At 46.1% G+C, this 17,422-nt stretch overlaps 1 protein-coding gene across 5 annotated transcripts in view; it reads right to left on the bottom strand.

Annotated features, from left to right (window-relative positions):
- Positions 1 to 950: 950 nt before the first annotated feature.
- Vps13b (vacuolar protein sorting 13 homolog B) overlaps positions 951 to 17,422 on the bottom strand; it is a 559,226-nt gene continuing 542,754 nt past the window's right edge. For all 5 annotated transcript variants that reach the window (XM_052747609.1, XM_052747613.1, XM_052747612.1 and 2 more), the window contains 6 exons: positions 16,950 to 17,126; positions 14,876 to 15,046; positions 8,479 to 8,655; positions 6,422 to 6,524; positions 5,555 to 5,804; positions 951 to 2,488 (listed from right to left, as the gene is read on the bottom strand). In XM_052747609.1, coding sequence (XP_052603569.1) covers positions 2,240 to 2,488; positions 5,555 to 5,804; positions 6,422 to 6,524; positions 8,479 to 8,655; positions 14,876 to 15,046; positions 16,950 to 17,126 — 1,127 coding nt within the window. In that variant the 3' untranslated portion in view covers positions 951 to 2,239. The remainder of the gene's footprint in view (positions 2,489 to 5,554; positions 5,805 to 6,421; positions 6,525 to 8,478; positions 8,656 to 14,875; positions 15,047 to 16,949; positions 17,127 to 17,422) is intronic.

The following is a 17,422-nucleotide window of genomic DNA, read 5'->3' as shown; positions in this document are numbered from 1 at the left end:
TCGCTCTTATATTCTGTCATTTCACTGAGATAGGTCCTTCTTGCAGTTACTTGGTCCTGCCTTTGGTCCCTTGGAGTACCTGAGTGGTTAGACTTCCAGCTTTGGGTGTTCCAGTCCTATCAATAAAATCTCTCTCTGCAGGAGGCAGAGGGAGATGGGTGTCTGTGAATCTCGAGTTAGAGGCCAGCATAGGGGGTTCCAGATCAGCTAGGGAATAGATGTTTAGATGGCATTCTTAAAGAAAATCTGTCCTTGGGTTTCCTTCAAACTGTTTGGTAGTGCTGCTGTCACCAGAAAGAATAGGGAAATATGACGACATGCTGTTAGAATAATTGCCTTTTTTTTTTGGTTTTTCGAGACAGGGTTTCTCTGTGTTGTTTTGGTGCCTGTCTTGGATCTCACCCTGTAGTCCAGGCTGGCCTCGAACTCACAGAGATCTGCCTGGCTCTGCCTCCCGAGTGCTGGGATTAAAGGCATGCGCCACCACTGCCTAGCGAATAATTGCTTTTATTAATGAACCACAGTATGTATGAGAAATGGAAATACATGTAGTATCTAGAAAAACACTTAACTAGTACTGAGTAATGTCTTGTGGTCATTTAAAAAAGTCTAATAAACGATGAAACTTTCTTCTTTTTGGAGATAAAACTTTTTTCATTAATATCTTCGGAATTTTTCTATCCTTTAGATTTTGTTGTGACCAAAGTTATATTTATTTGATGCAAGTCTAGTTTTTTTTTTATTGTTTTGGTAGTACAGGCATTGAACCCAGCCCCCTCCCCCCCATAAGAGCTGTATGACTGCGCTGTATCCAGTGTGTACAACGACAAAGCAAGTTGGATCAGTAGTAGTCCTTATTCTGTTTAACTTGTGTAGGACTCAGTGAATGAGCTATATTAAAATAGGGTATCGGCGAAACCCGCCAACTAAAAACTCAAAGCAGACATTCATCCATGGTCAGCAATACTTTATTTATATAATTCCTGGCATTATGTAAAATTTCCATAAGCCATACAAGAATCAGTACATATTTACATTCTTAAAAATAATTATTCTTGAGGGTGACAAAAATGTTGCTTTCCTAAATGAGTCACAGACTAAGTGCATGGATGGTTTTCATATTTGGCTTGAGTTGTCCACCAATGACTTGTTTTTCAGTGATGGGGATATAGTGGGGATGTGTGCCCAGCAGACCTGAGAGTTGAAGGGCAGTGGCCTTTGAAATGGCACCGTCGTACTTAGAGCTGAAGGGAACAGGTTGCAGGCCACCGCATGCCTGCTGTCAGTGGGTACACTGAGACAGTCACAGAGAACTTTAGGATCACTGCTGACTCCAGGCCTTGCATCTGAGCCTTTCTTTAGGTGTTAAATAGTACTTAGCAGACACTAGGGATTATCTCCAAGCCTTGCCAAGTCAGTTCATAGAGAACTGTCCTGACTGGTGGCATTGCTGGAGACAGGCTTTCTCTGTAGCCCTGGCTGCCCTGGAACTCACTCTCTAGCTCAGGCTGGCCTGGAACTCACAGAGATCCACCTGCCTCTGCCTCCCGAGGGCTGGGATTAAAGGTGTGTACCACCACGGCTCAGCAGTGTTAGGGTCCTTCTTAACTCACACCCATATACTAAGGAGTTCTAGAACCAAACAAATTTACAGGCATTATGGTCTGTTCTTGTTGGTAGACACAAAATGTTACTTTTTAGCTTTGTAAAACATAAGCTTTCCAAAATATACCTGAGCAGTTAAAAGTCTGACAAATCAGTAGATGACTGACTTTGAGGGTAATATACATTGTTTTTCCTAAAAAGAATGGTATTGTAGTTAAGTGAAACATTCAACAAGCGAAACAACTGTATTACAGAGGTGGTGGAGTTTTATTTTCTGAGTCTGTATTCTAGGGCCTGTCCACATTTTACTACAAAGCAGAGCATTAATAGATTGAAATTACAGTGAAAACTTCTGCAAATGGCATAGAGTTAAAAAAAAAAAAAAAAAAGAATTGTCTATATATGGTAAGAATACAACATATATAGGATTCTTCGATCATTTGTTCCTCTCCCACTTGGAATTTTTTTTTCCCCCCTTGAAGGAGTATCTTTTTTTGTTTGGGGAGAAGGTAAGATGTAAATCCCTACAAAATTAGTATGCCTGTTACTACAGACATGTTGGCCTTCTGTCCATGTTGCGTGTTGGAACTCTGTGTTGCTCAGCAAAACATCAAACTCCTCCTCCCTCAGGGACTCAGGGGAAGCCTTTCCTTAGGGCTTTATTCTTTACCATGGTAAATTTACTAATGAACACCTGAGCAAAATGGGGGTCAGCTAAATAATGATAGGTTCTAACAGTGGCAGGGGGAGGCTCCACAGCTACCACAGAACATGCTGTTTGCATGGAAGAGCAGCTTGGAGCCAGGTGGCAAGAAGTTTTTGCAATGTAGTCCACGAGCCTGTTAAACTGCTGCTCCGACAGTCTCTCCCGGGCACCATCCACCTGCCAAAAGCAAAGGTTTGTGAAAGAGTCACCAACCTTTGTGATACTGTGACAACAAAACTGTTCTCCTGGATGCACTTGTCCACTGTGTCTCCTAGGCCATCCTGTGAGCCATTCTGTCCACATCAGCACCACTTCTGAGAAAAAGCAATCCCAGTGCAAGTTTGGCACATGTAACCAGTTTCCATAAGACTATCAGGACACCCTCCCTTTGAATAAATGGCTCTTTTGCATAAAATTTTCATGTTTAAAGTTAACCATTTGATAGTGCTCATTAACTGTTAACACATCTGTCATTGCTTTTTACCAAGCAGCCCTGGAACAAAGGATAAAAATGGCTCCTCTGGTTAAATGTAATCAGTGTGCAACTCAGCTTCCCAAAGTAAGAGTTGCCCTGGTTCCCAGAGCTGCCACAGCTTGTCAGAAGGCAGGGAAGAGAACCTCATTCATACCAGTGGCTTTGGGCAGAACATTTTTAAAAAACAAAACCTCCTACCTTTTTGAACTGTAACATTTTCTGTTTTTATAAATACTAGGATTTAAAGCCAGAAAAAAAATAGAACTGGGCAGAGGAAGGGGAAATTTTTATGGCAAAAAGGGAGGATGCAAACTACATTTATAGTTCATAAAAGTCTGGCTCATCTTCAGTGGAACTTAAGAACTGAGACAGATAGATAAACTACCTAAGTTCTTAAGTGAGACAGTCTGAGGAAGCACCCATCAAAGGCAGTTGGGACTATAAATTCTTCTCATCCTGAAGTCCCACCAGCTATCTAGTGCACAGATCAAGCCGAGGAGGGAATTGGCAGAGCTGGCCACTGGTTTGTAGAAGTTAGTAGCCACTAACCTTGTAGTGTTGTGACCTACTGAATATTGGCAAGGCCATTCGGGAAGAATTAGAAACCTTTTAATAGAGGTGTTTTAGTTCTCAGAGTTGCGGTAATGTAAAGAATTTAAACAGGGCCCAGAAAAAAATGTAGCTAAAAGTATAAAAAGTTGTAAAAAGCTACAGAAAGCAGAGAGTAGAAGGGCCTGCCAGAGGTGTAAGTTAAGGCTTGTGTTAGAGTTTGGGTCTTATATTTTTCAGCCTCAGAAAGAAAAGAAAAGCCTTTAAGATTCACTGACAGATGAAAGCTGTGCACCACTAGGCAAAGGCCAGAGTTCTGATGATATCATTTGATGGGGCCAGAATTCAGCTGGAGAGCTTTGAATATACAAAAAGGCTTAATTGCTCCTGAACAGCAGCAGGAAAGCCTGTGTTGTGAAAGGAACCTGGCCAAGGAATAAATTGACCTCCTGACTCATTTTGAGCCTCTCATAGGGGATTTTAATAATGTGCCAGGCATATTAAGCAATTATCTCTAAAAAAATGACTGCATTTAACCAAGAAAAGCAATGCTGATTAAAAAAAAAAATCCAAAACTTGCCATATTTGAATATACTCAGTGATGTCATCTACAAATTAATTCCTTCCAGAATTCAAAGGAGTTCTGTTTCTAGCCTCTAAGGTGAGGGGCACTTTATAGAGCTGGAAATACTGCTCTTGGTTTTCACAGCAGGAGGCTTTGGATTGGGACTGTGTTAGGTTCTGCTTTGAGCAGGACAGCTGCAGAAGACAGTCCAACCAGTGCCTCCACGACTCTTCCCTCCTGCTGAGACACTGTTTTCCAGCTCTCAATGAAGGGTCTCCAATGTCCTGCAGCTTCAGTCTTCTTCACTGGGGAGGGTTGGGTCATGGACACAAGAAGGGAGTAGGTACGAGCTGAAGTAAGGGTAGGACAAAGCAGTACTGAGAAAGCCCAGTGGGTTCTACTGTCTGCACAGTACCAGAGAGAGGTGTGTGAACTGGGTGCTGTTTATTGAATGGCTGTCTTGAAGGACTGCTCTGTGTTTCTGCCTCTAACTGCCATTCCTTCATCCCTGGACATGAGCAGGTTCTGATGCTTCCGTCTCTTAGCTTGGCGAGTTCATCACCTCAACCTTCACAGCTTCCAACATGCCGATTGGTGTTCCCAGGTCTCAGCCCCGCCCCTCCCCCCTCCCCCCGCCCCTGCTCCTCCCCCCATCCTCAAACAGAAGTGCAAAGGAGGATGAGAATTAGATATCAGTAAAAGATAAATCACATAGCTGAAGATCTAAAGTATTTCTATGCCAACTAAGAAAAATACTGGTCACAGGTACTTCTTGGGGTTTGGAGGTTTCTCCAGGACTAAGGACTTGAAGACAATGCTACTGTCCTTTGCCAAATTCTGTAGCCAGATCACTGCTGCTATAATTATTGTCAACTGGATCAGAAGATTTCTGGCAGATCTAATAAAGTCAGCCTGGACATCCGACCCCTGTTTATTCCCAGAAAGTCATCAACTGAAAGCTGCAGTGTAGTCTTGGTGCCAAGCCCCAGCTTAAAGCCTGACTGATTACAGTCCAAGAAATAGGAGAGATCTTAGGAGATGTTGTGGTTGGCTGCTTTCCATCTGCTCAGATAATTCTACCCAAATAATGTGAGAGAGACAAGATCCTGTATCAGGAAGAATCATGAAAGAAGGAATTGGGCAGGTCCTGCTGGGGGTAGTTTTGTAACCTTGATTTCAGTCTTCAGTGCCCAGTAAGGACCACCCTATCTCATATGGGAAAATAAATTAAAAAAAAAAAAAACTCAGTAATTAGGATGTGTGGCTCAGGCCACATCTACTGGGAGGTAGACAGGAAGAGAGCAGTGTCCCAGTGGGTGCATCTGCTTAATGTAGGTTGGATTGTAGAAGGCCAGAACCACTCTGCTCAGGCTGGGCTTCTGAATCCTGGTATTCTGGATGCTCTACCTGAGCGTCCATTCTATGTAAACACTGCCAGGATCCAGTAGCTAGCACATCTAGGGTACTGTTCCTCTTCTCTTTAGGGTTCACACACACAGGTGGGTGGGGCCTTCCTAGTCCCTTCTGCAATACCGACCTTGTCTCCTTTACAGTCCTTCCTGTCTCTCCTGGTCTAGATGCCTAAGCACCAGTGATAATGCTACATTTCAACTCCCGAAAGCTAGCCCCAGTCATCCTGGTTTGGGAACTGTACCTCCACATCACAGGCTACTCTTGGTTGCTTGAGCTGCACAGTGAGCAGGTTGTTTTGTTTGGTGTCCTGTGCACAGTCGATCTCTGTGATGGGGAAGGCCTGTTGCTGTGTGTCCTCACTGATGCTTACGACAAAGAGCACTTCAGATGTCAAGAGCAAGCACCCTTCATGCTCCTGGCCTGAGCCCCTCACCAGGACTACATCCAGGGCCATGTGGACTTCTGGTCTACCCAGAGACTGAAGCATTTTCCTGTTTAAAAGGAAGGAAGTGGTTAGGAGCCATCCTGAAAGGCAGTCACAACAGCTTTCACTGTATATCAGTGATGGGGGCATGTCTCCTCAAAAAGCAAGCCCTTCCCAAGGGCAGAGTGGACTGTTAACTTTAGCTTAATATTACAGTATTTCTGTATTTGCTACAGCTGGCTAAAAAAAAAAATATTGTCAATTCTTAAGTTGATTCTGGTCAGCAGAGCCTGGATCCTGGAGAAGAGATTTTCTTATGCTTCATTTAGCTATTTTCTTCCCATTAGAAATGACACCCCCAATTAGAACTCTGGTTCCACAGGGAATTTTGATCCTTGTTGCAGGCCCAGACTTTTAACGGTGTGTATCCTTAAGAGATCCAAGTAGAGAAGATAATTTTGTCTCCTTGTGTTGCCCAGGCTGGCCCTGAACTGACAATCCTGCCTTAGCCTCTTACGTGGAGCGGAGTTCTCTCTCCAGCTTCCCTCTAGGAAGAACAGCCTTTCCCTAAAACTGCCCAAGACAATGCTGTTGAAACCAGCTGATCCTTTGGTCTCCATTAGCAAGAGAGCAAACCAAGGTGCAGTGTGAATGTAAACAGAGTGAGGGGTTCAAGAATTTTACCAGACATATTTGACGTGGCTGTTTGGAGCTTGGTCAGCATGTAGATCTCTTGGTTGGTACCGTTGTTTGGGAAGCTGAGAAAGTCCAGCTCCATGTAAAATACCTGTGGTATGAGAAGCAAAGGAGCTGTACTAATTTTCTGGAAAACAGTTCTCTGCTACAGTGATGTTATCTTACAGCTATCCATAAAATGTTACAGATTCAAGATGAAGTCACATCTCTGGAAATAAGTTTATAGATAACCATTAAACCACTGCTTTCACAGGGGTTACCTAAGACCATCAGAAAACACAGGTATTTACATTACGATTCATAACAGTAGCAAAATTACAGTTAGGAAGTAGCAACAAAAATAATTTTATGGTTGGGGTCACCACAACATGAGGAACTGTATTAAAGGGTCACAGCATTAGGAAGGTTGAGAACCACTGACTTAGAGGAAGCATAATGCTAAGAGAACTGGTCATCAACAGTATCTTACATGTCATTTAAGACTTACATGTTTTAAAAGTCACTGTTACTTGGCTTTGCTGCTTAATACAGTATTTCTATATCTGTTATGACTGGCCGAAAACAACAAAACCAAAAGCACATACACAAAAGCACACGGTTTGCCCAGATAGAGTATTTAAATTTAAATGACTTAATCCAGCTGTTAAACAAGATTCTGTATACATTTATGAGTGCTCTTGGGGCCTCTGGTTTATTACATGCTTTCGCTGGTGCCAGGACCAAATGAGGGCACCCAGCAGCAGCCACATAAGCCTCCAAAGAGACTCCAGAACCAAAGATGGTACAGCGTGTGTGCTTTCGGAGGGCTTGTAAATGTTTATAAACGAGGCATAGTCATTAGACTAAGAGTTAGTGGTTTGTAAAACCTTCAGTGTGGTAATAAAAGTTTTACAAGAGTGATGGAAACCAAAAAGGCCATGTGAAGCTCTGCTCTGAGACGCTCTTACATAAGTTCCTAAGCCTGGGAAACATGTAAGAGACAATGGCATTTTAAAACCCCAGCAGCTTATGAAGTACGAGTTGTTACCCCACTTGGGTTTGGAGCAAAGAGAACACTTTTTCTTTCTTAATAAGTAAGGGAGAGTTTAACCTCTTCCACCTCTGAGTTGTAGCAATTTGTACGGTCAGTTTCACTGTGAGTGACCTGCTGCCCATAGGGGATTGGAGTGGAGAACGGAGCAGAAGCATGGCTGCCAGTGTGGCTTCTCAAAGGGTGCTCTGGATATTGTGTGTGATGAGGCTGTGTCTTGTCAGAACTCAGGTACAGGTTTCCTGCAGTGAAATGTGTCCTGACTGTCTGGCCAGATGCAGACACAGAATATGCTGTCTGACAAGTGGGTGGCCCTCCTGTGGCCTGAAATGCCAGCTCATTTGCCTGTTGCATGACCAAAGGATGCCATCAAGTTTAAGTAAAAAGGTAATCTAGTCACATGTTTACTGCAAGGTACTTTAACGTGTTCTGCCAAGAGCTGCTTCCTTTCCCACCATCCCTTACGCACTTGTACACGGCACATTTGGGGAGATGGCCTGGCCTCTGCCCCAGGCCTCCCAGTGTCTGCCTGGAGAAAGGCATTTTAGCTGCACACCATGGGCCTTTGCTCTCATTGGCCAGGAGACTCAACTGGAAAATGCAGATGACTCCCAAAGATGAGTGTGCATGCCCTCTCCTGCTCTCCATAGTCAACAGGCACATATGTCTTCCTGACTTAAGACCTGTTTATCTGTCCCAATTTATCACATGAAAAGTAATCTGTTGCCATACTGTTGGAAACTTCTAACTGGTTACTTTTTATTAAAGTCTGTTAAGTGTACTGTAAAAAAAAAAAAGTGGGGGGGCATGAAATATTTGAAAGTACTCACTGATGTTACTAACTGGCAATAGTCATACTCTGTAAATAAACATTAGGATACAAAAAGATAGCTACTATTTTTCCATTTTATTCCTCATCCCTTGCTCATGTGAAAGGCTAGATTCAGAGAACCTGAGTAGGAATGTACATTAGTTAATAAGATCTCAGTTGGCCTATCTCTTTTAACCTACTCACCATAGCCAGCCTGCGACACAAGCTCTGCAGCTCCCCCAATGGGTTTGGTGAATACCCCCATGATTCCTTTCCCCACACCTGAGATGACACCCTTGGCCTTATGTCCTGCGGAAGCCTGGGTCTCGGATGTTTTCTGGAAGTTCTGCATTGGCTGATCAACTATACCAGCAATAGCACCTGAAATAACAGAAGGTTTCGGGGGAGGACAGAGGCTTAGAATCTTCAGATTATGAAAAATCTCAATCTGGAACTCAGTTTAACCTTGACTGAAAATGAATCCCTGCCCTCATTGTAATGTTTTATTCACCAATAATCTATATTAAAGAACATTTACACTAGATGTTTTCTTCATCAAAACAGTACTTAGCTTGGGTTTGGTTCATAAGTCAGGATCTAGAAACTTGAGACTTCTGGAGTGTTATCTGTGGTAGTACTTTCTCATCGGGACCACCAGCCCACAAATAATGACACAGAGACTTACTAATTATAAAAGCTCACCCTTAGCTTAGGCTTGTTCCTAACTAGTTCTTATAACTTAACTCATATTTTAATCTACATTCTTCCACACGACTCATTACTTCATCTCCTTACTACCTATCCTGCTTCCTCGTTGTCTGGCTGGCTACTACGCCTTTCTTTTTCCCAGAGTTCTCTCTCTGCCCAGAAGTCCCGCCTATATTCTCCTGCCTAGCTATTGGCTGTTCAGCTTTTTATTACACCAGTCACAGCAATACTTCTTCATATAGTGTACAAATATCCCACAACAGTTTCCCATGTGCCTTTCTGCAGAAAGAATACATTTTTGGGAGAAAGCATTGCCTCGAGAGCCTGCATAGCTCAATAAACTTAACTGGAAGGTGATCAGCCCCTTTCTGTGCCCCCATTTTTGTGTGTGGGTAGGGAGAGGTGCCTCTGGAGACCACAGGGAGGTGTCAGGTGTTTTCCTCTAGTGCTCTCTGCCTTAGGTTTTAGCTAGGCTGGTTGCCCAGTGAGTGCCCAGGATCTATCTGCTCTGTTGCTGGGGTTATAGTTATGTAGTTATGCCCTGCTACTTTACATAAGTGCTGGGAATTTCAACTCAGGTCCTCAAGATTTCACGGCCACCACTCTTAATCACTGGCCCCTCTCTCTACTCCCTTGCCTTAAAACAATGATTTTGTACTAATTCAATATTATCACTTAATATTTACTTAGTAAAAGTAGTCATTGGCAGATGATTTCTGCTATAGCCCGTCTATTGAGTGCTTATGAACTGAGCACTGTACAAAGGACTCCACCCGATGAGGTCATTCAGTCATCATCATCCTGTGAGTAAGGCCAACAGACACAGAGAAGTTAAGGGATCTTCCCAAGGTCACAAACTGCTGAGTGGTTGGGCCTTGATCTGAGTCCAAGGAGTTTGGGTTATTTGCTCACCCAGTTTATCAAACAGGCTCTTCTCTCCTTTTCCATATTGAAAAAACTACATTCTTTCTCACTTTAGCTGAGGTTTGGTTACACTCTTGACTTCGGAATAGCCATTAAAACACTACTTGCTTGACAAATTGCTGAACAGCTTTACCACTGCAGCCCCCATTTTTTTTTTTTAAACTGAGCTTGAAGGTAGTTACAAATGAAAGGCATCCCTCTGCCACTCATTTTTGATCCTCTAACTTCAGGGGTCAGTGATAAGGTCAGGAAGGGCCTCATGGGTCCTGACTTTTCATGATATACAGAGGGCTCCTTATCTCAGGAGAGGTTGCTTTATAATTCCTGACAGCTCTTTGCCTTCAGCTCCAGCCTGGCAGGTAGGTGTACCGCAAACATTTCCACAGTCCCTTGGTGGAAATCTTAGTACATGTCAAATCCCATTATTCCAAATGCCACCAATTCAACGTCTCTTGGGTAAAAGGAGATTTCCAGGTCTCAGTTAATGACCTAATTTCAAGCGATGTTCCACTGAGCAAAATCCACTGAAACAGAAGACTAGACTAGCTCCTTCAGGTCATATCCAAGGGGACTGTTCTTCACAGGTGCCTGGCCTTTAGGTTTTAACAGACATTTAAGTTTAGGCATTGACAGAGGCCTAGGGTAATGCCACCCAAACCTAAGGAAATGATGGACTGAGGAGAGATGCCAGCTTCCCGCTGGTCCAGGTTGTCTTGGCTCCTAGGACAGAGCAGCACTCCTATAGGGCCCTGGGTAGGTGCTGTCAGTTAAAGCATCAGCTGCTCTCTGCTCTCTCTAAGACCAGGGGGCCACAGTGACATGGTGGGGTGGGGCAGGGAGCAGTGCACTGAAGACCCAGAGACTGGAGTCTTGGCTTTGAAACAGGTTTGTAAGAGTGTTTCTTGTAGCCCAGCCTGACTTCTGAGTCACTACCGAGGCAAGGATGGCTTTGACTTCCTGATCCTTATGCCTCTACCTATTAGCTAGGATAAATAATTGCAAATACATCACAAATTGTTGCCAATGTTCTAGGTGAAAATGCCCTTTCCCAGTGTGGCTTTCATTATAACTACTGACTCTGAGTTGGGGGTTGGTGTTTGCCTCATTTAGGATCTTCCCTCATTTCCCTTTCATGTGCCAGACCTAACCGGGCAAGGGATGTGCCCCTTATAGCTGGTACTGTCTGTCCACATGGTGCTCACTTCTGTCTCCTTACGTGTAGACAGGTACCTCAGTGAGACTCCCTTTTGATCTCAGACTCCGTTGTACTTACGAAGACGCCAATTGCAGTGGCTTTGATAGATACACCACTGGGACAGCCAGAAAAGTGGGACCCTATGCTCCAGGGCCAAGTGTTAGATTCCACCAGTTAGAGAAGGGGTTGCCAGGTCACTTGTCTTCAGTGCAGCCCCAGACTCTGCAGCAAGCATCAGCCACCCTTCCTGTAGCCCAGGGGCCCTCGTGGAGCTCACCCACCACCAGATGCCAAGGACCGCTATTCTGTGCCAGTGATCTGGAGAACAGGCTCTTTACACATGAATAGCCAGCCCCTAGTTTGTAAATCTAGCTGGAGGGAAGCAGCTGCTTGGGGAGGGCTTTAGGAGGCTTCTTTGTAGGTATGATCCAGCCAAGTCCCACAACTGGTAAGTTATTTACTGTCATATTCTCAAACTGCTCTAAGGCTTTAGGTAGTGGAAACTGATCTCAAGAGTTGTCTGTTGGCAACCAGCCTGTGGAGTGGGCGGCCACATGGAGAGTGCTGTAATGTGATGAAGTGAGTGGAGGAGGGAGCAGTGTGTGGGAGGGGCCCCAGGGAACGGGAACAGCCTTTTCTGTACCCTGAGCTGTAGGAGGCCTGTCCTGAAGAAGCAAGGAACTGTTTGCTGAGTGCTTCCTTCTCTCCTGTGACTTGCTCCAGGGATCAGCGAGGACATTTATTACTAGTCTATTTTGATGGTAGCTTTTCACACAGTGCAATCTGTTGTTGTTCACAACAGGAGTGTAGGCCTAAGCTAGGACACCGTGCTGCTGGGGACCTGCAAGAGAGAGAACCTAGTGCGGCTGGCATTCCAGCCTGGGGCCAGCCTTTCTCATCGGAACCGTGAGCAAACTAGGACGCAGCTAACTGGAATCTGTCACTCTGCAGGTCCCAACTAACTGAAAATGGCACTGCTGGTAGCAGGTCTGATGCCCAAGGGTCTCCTTAAGGGGACCTCCTCTGTGGCTCTGGCTCTATCTATTATAGGCCTGTCTTGTGGGGATTCTGAAAGCCCCAGCTCTGCTGCCTCCCCGCCGCCCCCATGTGTGCCAAGATCTCGAGAGGGGAGACTGGGCACGACGGCATCAGTTAGGCAGCAGTACCCTTGGTGGGTGGGAGAGCCAGGGCTGGGGGGACCTGGAATTGAACAGTGACACGGAAGTGGTCAGCTTTTCCTAGCTAGGCTCCAGGGCACAGAAGCATGTGTGGCAGGTTGGGTAAGTGAAGTGAATTTGGTACATGTAGGCAAAGCCAGTGCCAATTCTGCAGGGCCACCAGTTCCCAAATGTAAAGCTCATGCAAAAGCCCATGAGCCTCAATGACTTGGAGCCACATGGCCTGAAGTAGCTACAGACATCCTTGGACTTTCAAGTGCTTTATGGCACTCCAGTGTCCCCAAGGAGGTAGGAAAGGGGCACGTTTAGTGGCAATGCATTTTTCCTACCTTGGGACTCTCAGCAGTTCATTCTACTGTCCTGATTGGTTCTAACTGGGAGCCCTGAGAGGAGGTGACTGGGGAGAAAGGCAGGTTCCTGCTGAGTAGTCACAAGTTAACACCAAGGCTGTTAAGGTAGAGTACGATGGCATGTGTGAAGGGACTTTGTCACCCTAAAATGCTCTGTAAATGTATCTCAGTAACTGAGTCTTATAGACAGAAAAGTCTGAGCAGCTAGAGTTCCAGTCCCCATTGGGGTCTTCAATTATTACAGAACAACAGCTCCAACCTGTGCACAGCTCGGAGCTTCACGTGGCAATTTAAACACTCTGGGGATCAGTTTGAAATGTGACACTGAGGCTTGTTTCCTGTCCTCCTGGCACACAGCTGAGAACCTGCGACCATGCACTGTAGGGCAGCTTGTATATTCCGTGAGACATGGACAGGCCCTTGAACCCTGGAGGACAGGAAGTCACTCCACCAAGCTGCAGCCACTCACCGTAAACCTGAGGAGTCCAGAAATGTCTGCAGCCCTCGGGGGAGGGGCACTAGTCTGGACTGGAGCTCCTGGGGGCCCAAGCTGGCCAGCGCTAGGGCACTGGTGGTAGGGGTGGGGTGGACACTCGAATCATCCTCAGATGCAGACAGCACATGAGTCCACTGCCATTCCCAGCGTGGCAGAGACACTCTGAACACAGCAGAGCCTTCTGCCAGAGGGTAAACTTGAACAGGGGAAGCTGGACAGAGGCAGCTTCCTTGTGGGAAGAGTATAGAATCCTAGGACCAAAAGGGAGTCATGACCAGCCTTTGACAGCCAGCTCAGATCTCTTGGACAGGTGAAGGAGCACTCATGACCAAAGCAAAGGGTGATTCTTAGCTTAAAACAACCCCAAGTCCCCAAATAACCACCTTGAGCCCCCAAGATAACCTTGCTGTCATTCCCTCTGGACAGAGTGACTTCATCAGGCAGACTTCCCCAAGAACATTCCTGTAGTTGCTCAAATGCTGTTCTGAAGTCAGGACAGTATTCACAATTCCTTTGGTTGTAGAACACCAATTCATGTCTGTCCCGGAAGTGCCCTGTGGCCCCTGCCTGTTCACTATTTCTCATAACTGCATTAATCAGCTCCAGTTTACAAACAAGTCCAGGATTAAAGACCTTAAAACCTTGCCTAAGGTCACTAAGAAAGGACCTGGATAACCTAGCCTGGAATCCAGGGCCCTGAGGGACACAGTTTTGTCCACTGTGCCCACCCCCAGGAGTCTTTGGGCTGCAGAATCAATCGAGGAGGCTGCTGATTTACCCACACTCATCACAGGTCACTGGCTTCCCCTTTCCACACGTTATCAAATGACAGCACCCCACGCCACAAACTGTTACTGCTTCCATAATCTCTAGTAACTTAACCTGTGCTTGGAATGTTTTACCGCTTCCTCCCACAGCCTCAGCCTGCTGTGCTGCTGCAGGGCGAGCAGCTGAGTGGAGACCGGGATACAGGCGGGAGGAAGCCTTTCAGCCTCATCTCTTCCACCCTGTGCTCTGCACCTCATGGTCACTTTGATCTCCACACACTGCGTACTCCCTCAGACGTGTGGGAGGCAGGGGGCCAAGCAGTCCAGTTTTAAATTCCTTTGCAAGCGAATAAACAAAGAACACCCTTGAAAATCCCACCCTGCACATTTCCAGCTCTGGAGCTTCCTTTTTATAGATTTTTCCAAAGCAACTTATTTCCAAACACTTGATACTTTGAAATACCCACAGCAATCTTCACCTCTAACTATACTATCTGGCTGCTTGACAAACAATAGTTGCTTTGAGATGGGCTGATCTGAAATAAAGAAATTGAAGGGGAAGCTGGCTCCTCACTACAGTTTACATGGCGTGTGCACACTGCTCAGGCAGCCATGGTGATGGGGAGTAACTGCTGTGGCTGATGGCTACTCACTTCGAAAAGTGCTCAGGGCTGTCCTGCGCAGTTCCCTTTGCGATGGAGCCCTTACACCAAGCCCATGTTAGGCACTGTGCAGGGGAGTCTCTTCCCCAGACAGTCCTGAGATAGCCCTGTTCAGGAGCACAACTCTGTGGAACTGGTCCTGTCTCAGTGCTCCACAGATAACTGCAGGCGTTGCAGCAAGTGGCTGATCCTGTCGAAGCTCAGCTCTGCCTGTGAAAGGTCACGAACTTCACAACCACTCCCATGGAGAGGGCACTGTGGCCATTCTTGGGAGAGCTTGCAGAGCTGAGTCAGATGGACAGGAGCGCCACAGTCCCTTACCGAGCAGGCTGATGCCCAGCCTGGACAGGCCCTGTCGCAGCCCCTCGCCCAGGCTCTCCGGCAGCTGCCGCCGCCACTCCTCCTGCCGGTTGTAGTGCTCTTCATCCAGCGAAAGCCGGTCCATATTTCGGGCCAGACTGGTGGCCAAGTTGGTGATGGACGTCAAGGTACCTAAGGGTACAAGAGCACGGGCTGATTTCCTCGTCACAGACACGGTGGACCCGAGGTGGTGGCCCTAGAGGTATGTAGGGAGGAGGAGGAGGAGGAGGGGACACCGGCAGACTGGGGTCTTCCCTTGATATGCCCAGTGGGGAGTGACATTCTTCTCTCCCCAGCCTTTAGAGGCAGGAGATGTACCATTTGCACATGGGGTGCTGGCACTCCCCAGTGGGGCACAGGAAATATCGCTAAGCAGCCTAGAGTTTTACACCCTTCCAATCATTTGTTGAGACCTGGGGAAATACTTCTGAAGTCCTCCATGAGGTCCGGTTCTAAAAGGTTAAAATTTACCTGCTCTGCTGTGTGTGTACATTAGGGAGGATTGAACCTCGGCCTTGCTTATGCTAGGTAAGCATTCTACTACTGACCACATCCCCAGCCTACCTGCCTTCTTGAGCTCAGAAAGGTTATGTGTATGCTACTTAGTTTTAGATAGATTGCCAAGAAATGTTCCCACTTTAGGACTCAAATTATTGTCTTTTTATGAATTCAGTCTTCTCCCTCTCCCTTTGTTCTCTTATGCAAGCTAGATTGGCTTTGAATTTGGGATCTTCCTCAGCAAGCATGACCACACCTGGCCATGACTTCAATCTTAAAAAAGGGAGACATTAAACCCTTACCATTTGGAATTCTGAGGAAATAACTATTTAGTACAGGAAACTTAAACGTAGCTTTGGTCATCGAGACGTTGACTGTTGGGAAAGACAACAAAGGCATCAAAGCGATGATTCTGTTTGGTTTTCCTGAGAAAGGCAGCTTCAGCCACGGGCTGAACAGTTCGAACCGCCACCAAGTGCGTGTGCGTCTCAGTCAGCACAGCCAGAAGGAAAAGGAATGGCATGTTCCATTTCTGCAGCTACCACCTACCTGTGGTCTGAACGCACGCTTGCGTGCAGGATGCTAAATTTACCACTGAGGTTCAGCTTAGCAGGTGTTTGTTGTCATATTGTAAACAGAAACAAGAGAACCTCAGAGACGCACGCACGGCAGGAACGAGAAGCCCACCAGGAACACAGCTGTGACCCGCTCGTCAGCTCCCAGGCCTCCTGGGATCTGGGGCTGGGGGAGGCTCCCTTTCATTGTCCATGGAATTCGTTTTTATTGCTTTTGCTCTTCTCTTGCCAACCCCCCACCCACAGCCCCATCCTTGCTATGGATCATGGGTTCTCATATTTCAACCTTAAGTCTTCTTTTGAGCCTTCTAGAGACTTCTATAACCTGCTCACTCATAACAGAGTTATGGTATTGTCTACAGTAAAATGCCTTTTATGGGCAAGAAGGCCTTTGCCCTGTTTTCTCTGCCTCCTGCTGAGAAGAGAAGGGGACTCAGATGGCCCTTGTTAGTTTCCCAGTCACTGCCAACCTGACCAAAATATCAAGCAAACACTGGATGAAATGAAAACATTCTCCTGGTGGGAAGCAGTTAGGCCTCCATGCCTGAGGACTTGTGTGGACCACAAGATGGCACTGTGTATGCAGGGAGCTGGAGTGAAGTTGGCTTAGGAATCAGCTTCCTAAGCTCATTCCTCATCACAATGTATTCATGTCCTTAAGAAAGTTGGGACAACTGTATCTACATTTTAAAAATATCATGAGGCAACTAGTGTAGGATTCCTGATGCTCAGCAGCAGTCATGGACACTTTCAATATTTCTGTATTTATTGCATGGAATGACGGTTGAGCTAGTCCATGTTTTCCCAATGAGAGGTTTAAAATCTTCCAGTTTCTGAAACATTTTCATACACAACAGGCAAGCAGTGACTTGTTTAAAACATGAAGCCTTATACATGAGCTTTGCTATAAGCCTGAACACTGGAAAAACCAGACAAGGACTGGCAAGGACCTCCCCAGTTACCTTTGGAAATGTGCTTGACGAAGGATGTGGTCCCTCTGGAGACTCCACTCACGAAGGCCCCTGGGCCTCGTGTCAACCCTTCGTATGGAAGCCTGAAGAAGTCCGAGATCCCATTTCCAATGCTTCTCACTAAGCTGGCGGGGCTGCCGAGAATTTCCAGAGACCCCACCACCCAGCCTGCAAGACACAAAGGGAAAGGGTTAGTGAGACCTTGAGTTCAGGGTTTCAACATGTGTGAAAAGCGGCCTGTTCTCCCTGAAATCCCCTTTCACACTAGAATGGAGGGTATCATAAGCTACTTTGGAGCAAAACATGGGAAATAACTCATTCTCTGTGAATTCATAAATGGTGAACTTTCATACTTTATAAATCACAGTGATCCTTTGGCAGCCTTGCAAATGGCTCTAATATGACTTCTGTGTCTAAGCCTCCTGTACTCCTGTAAAGGGAACCATGTGCAGAGAACACCCCCC

This window comes from Peromyscus californicus, unplaced genomic scaffold, assembly GCF_007827085.1.
Source record: "Peromyscus californicus insignis strain IS unplaced genomic scaffold, ASM782708v3 Scaffold_20__1_contigs__length_68692818, whole genome shotgun sequence".
Classification (NCBI taxonomy): domain Eukaryota; kingdom Metazoa; phylum Chordata; class Mammalia; order Rodentia; family Cricetidae; genus Peromyscus; species Peromyscus californicus.
This window is presented reverse-complemented; position numbering and strand designations above follow the sequence as displayed.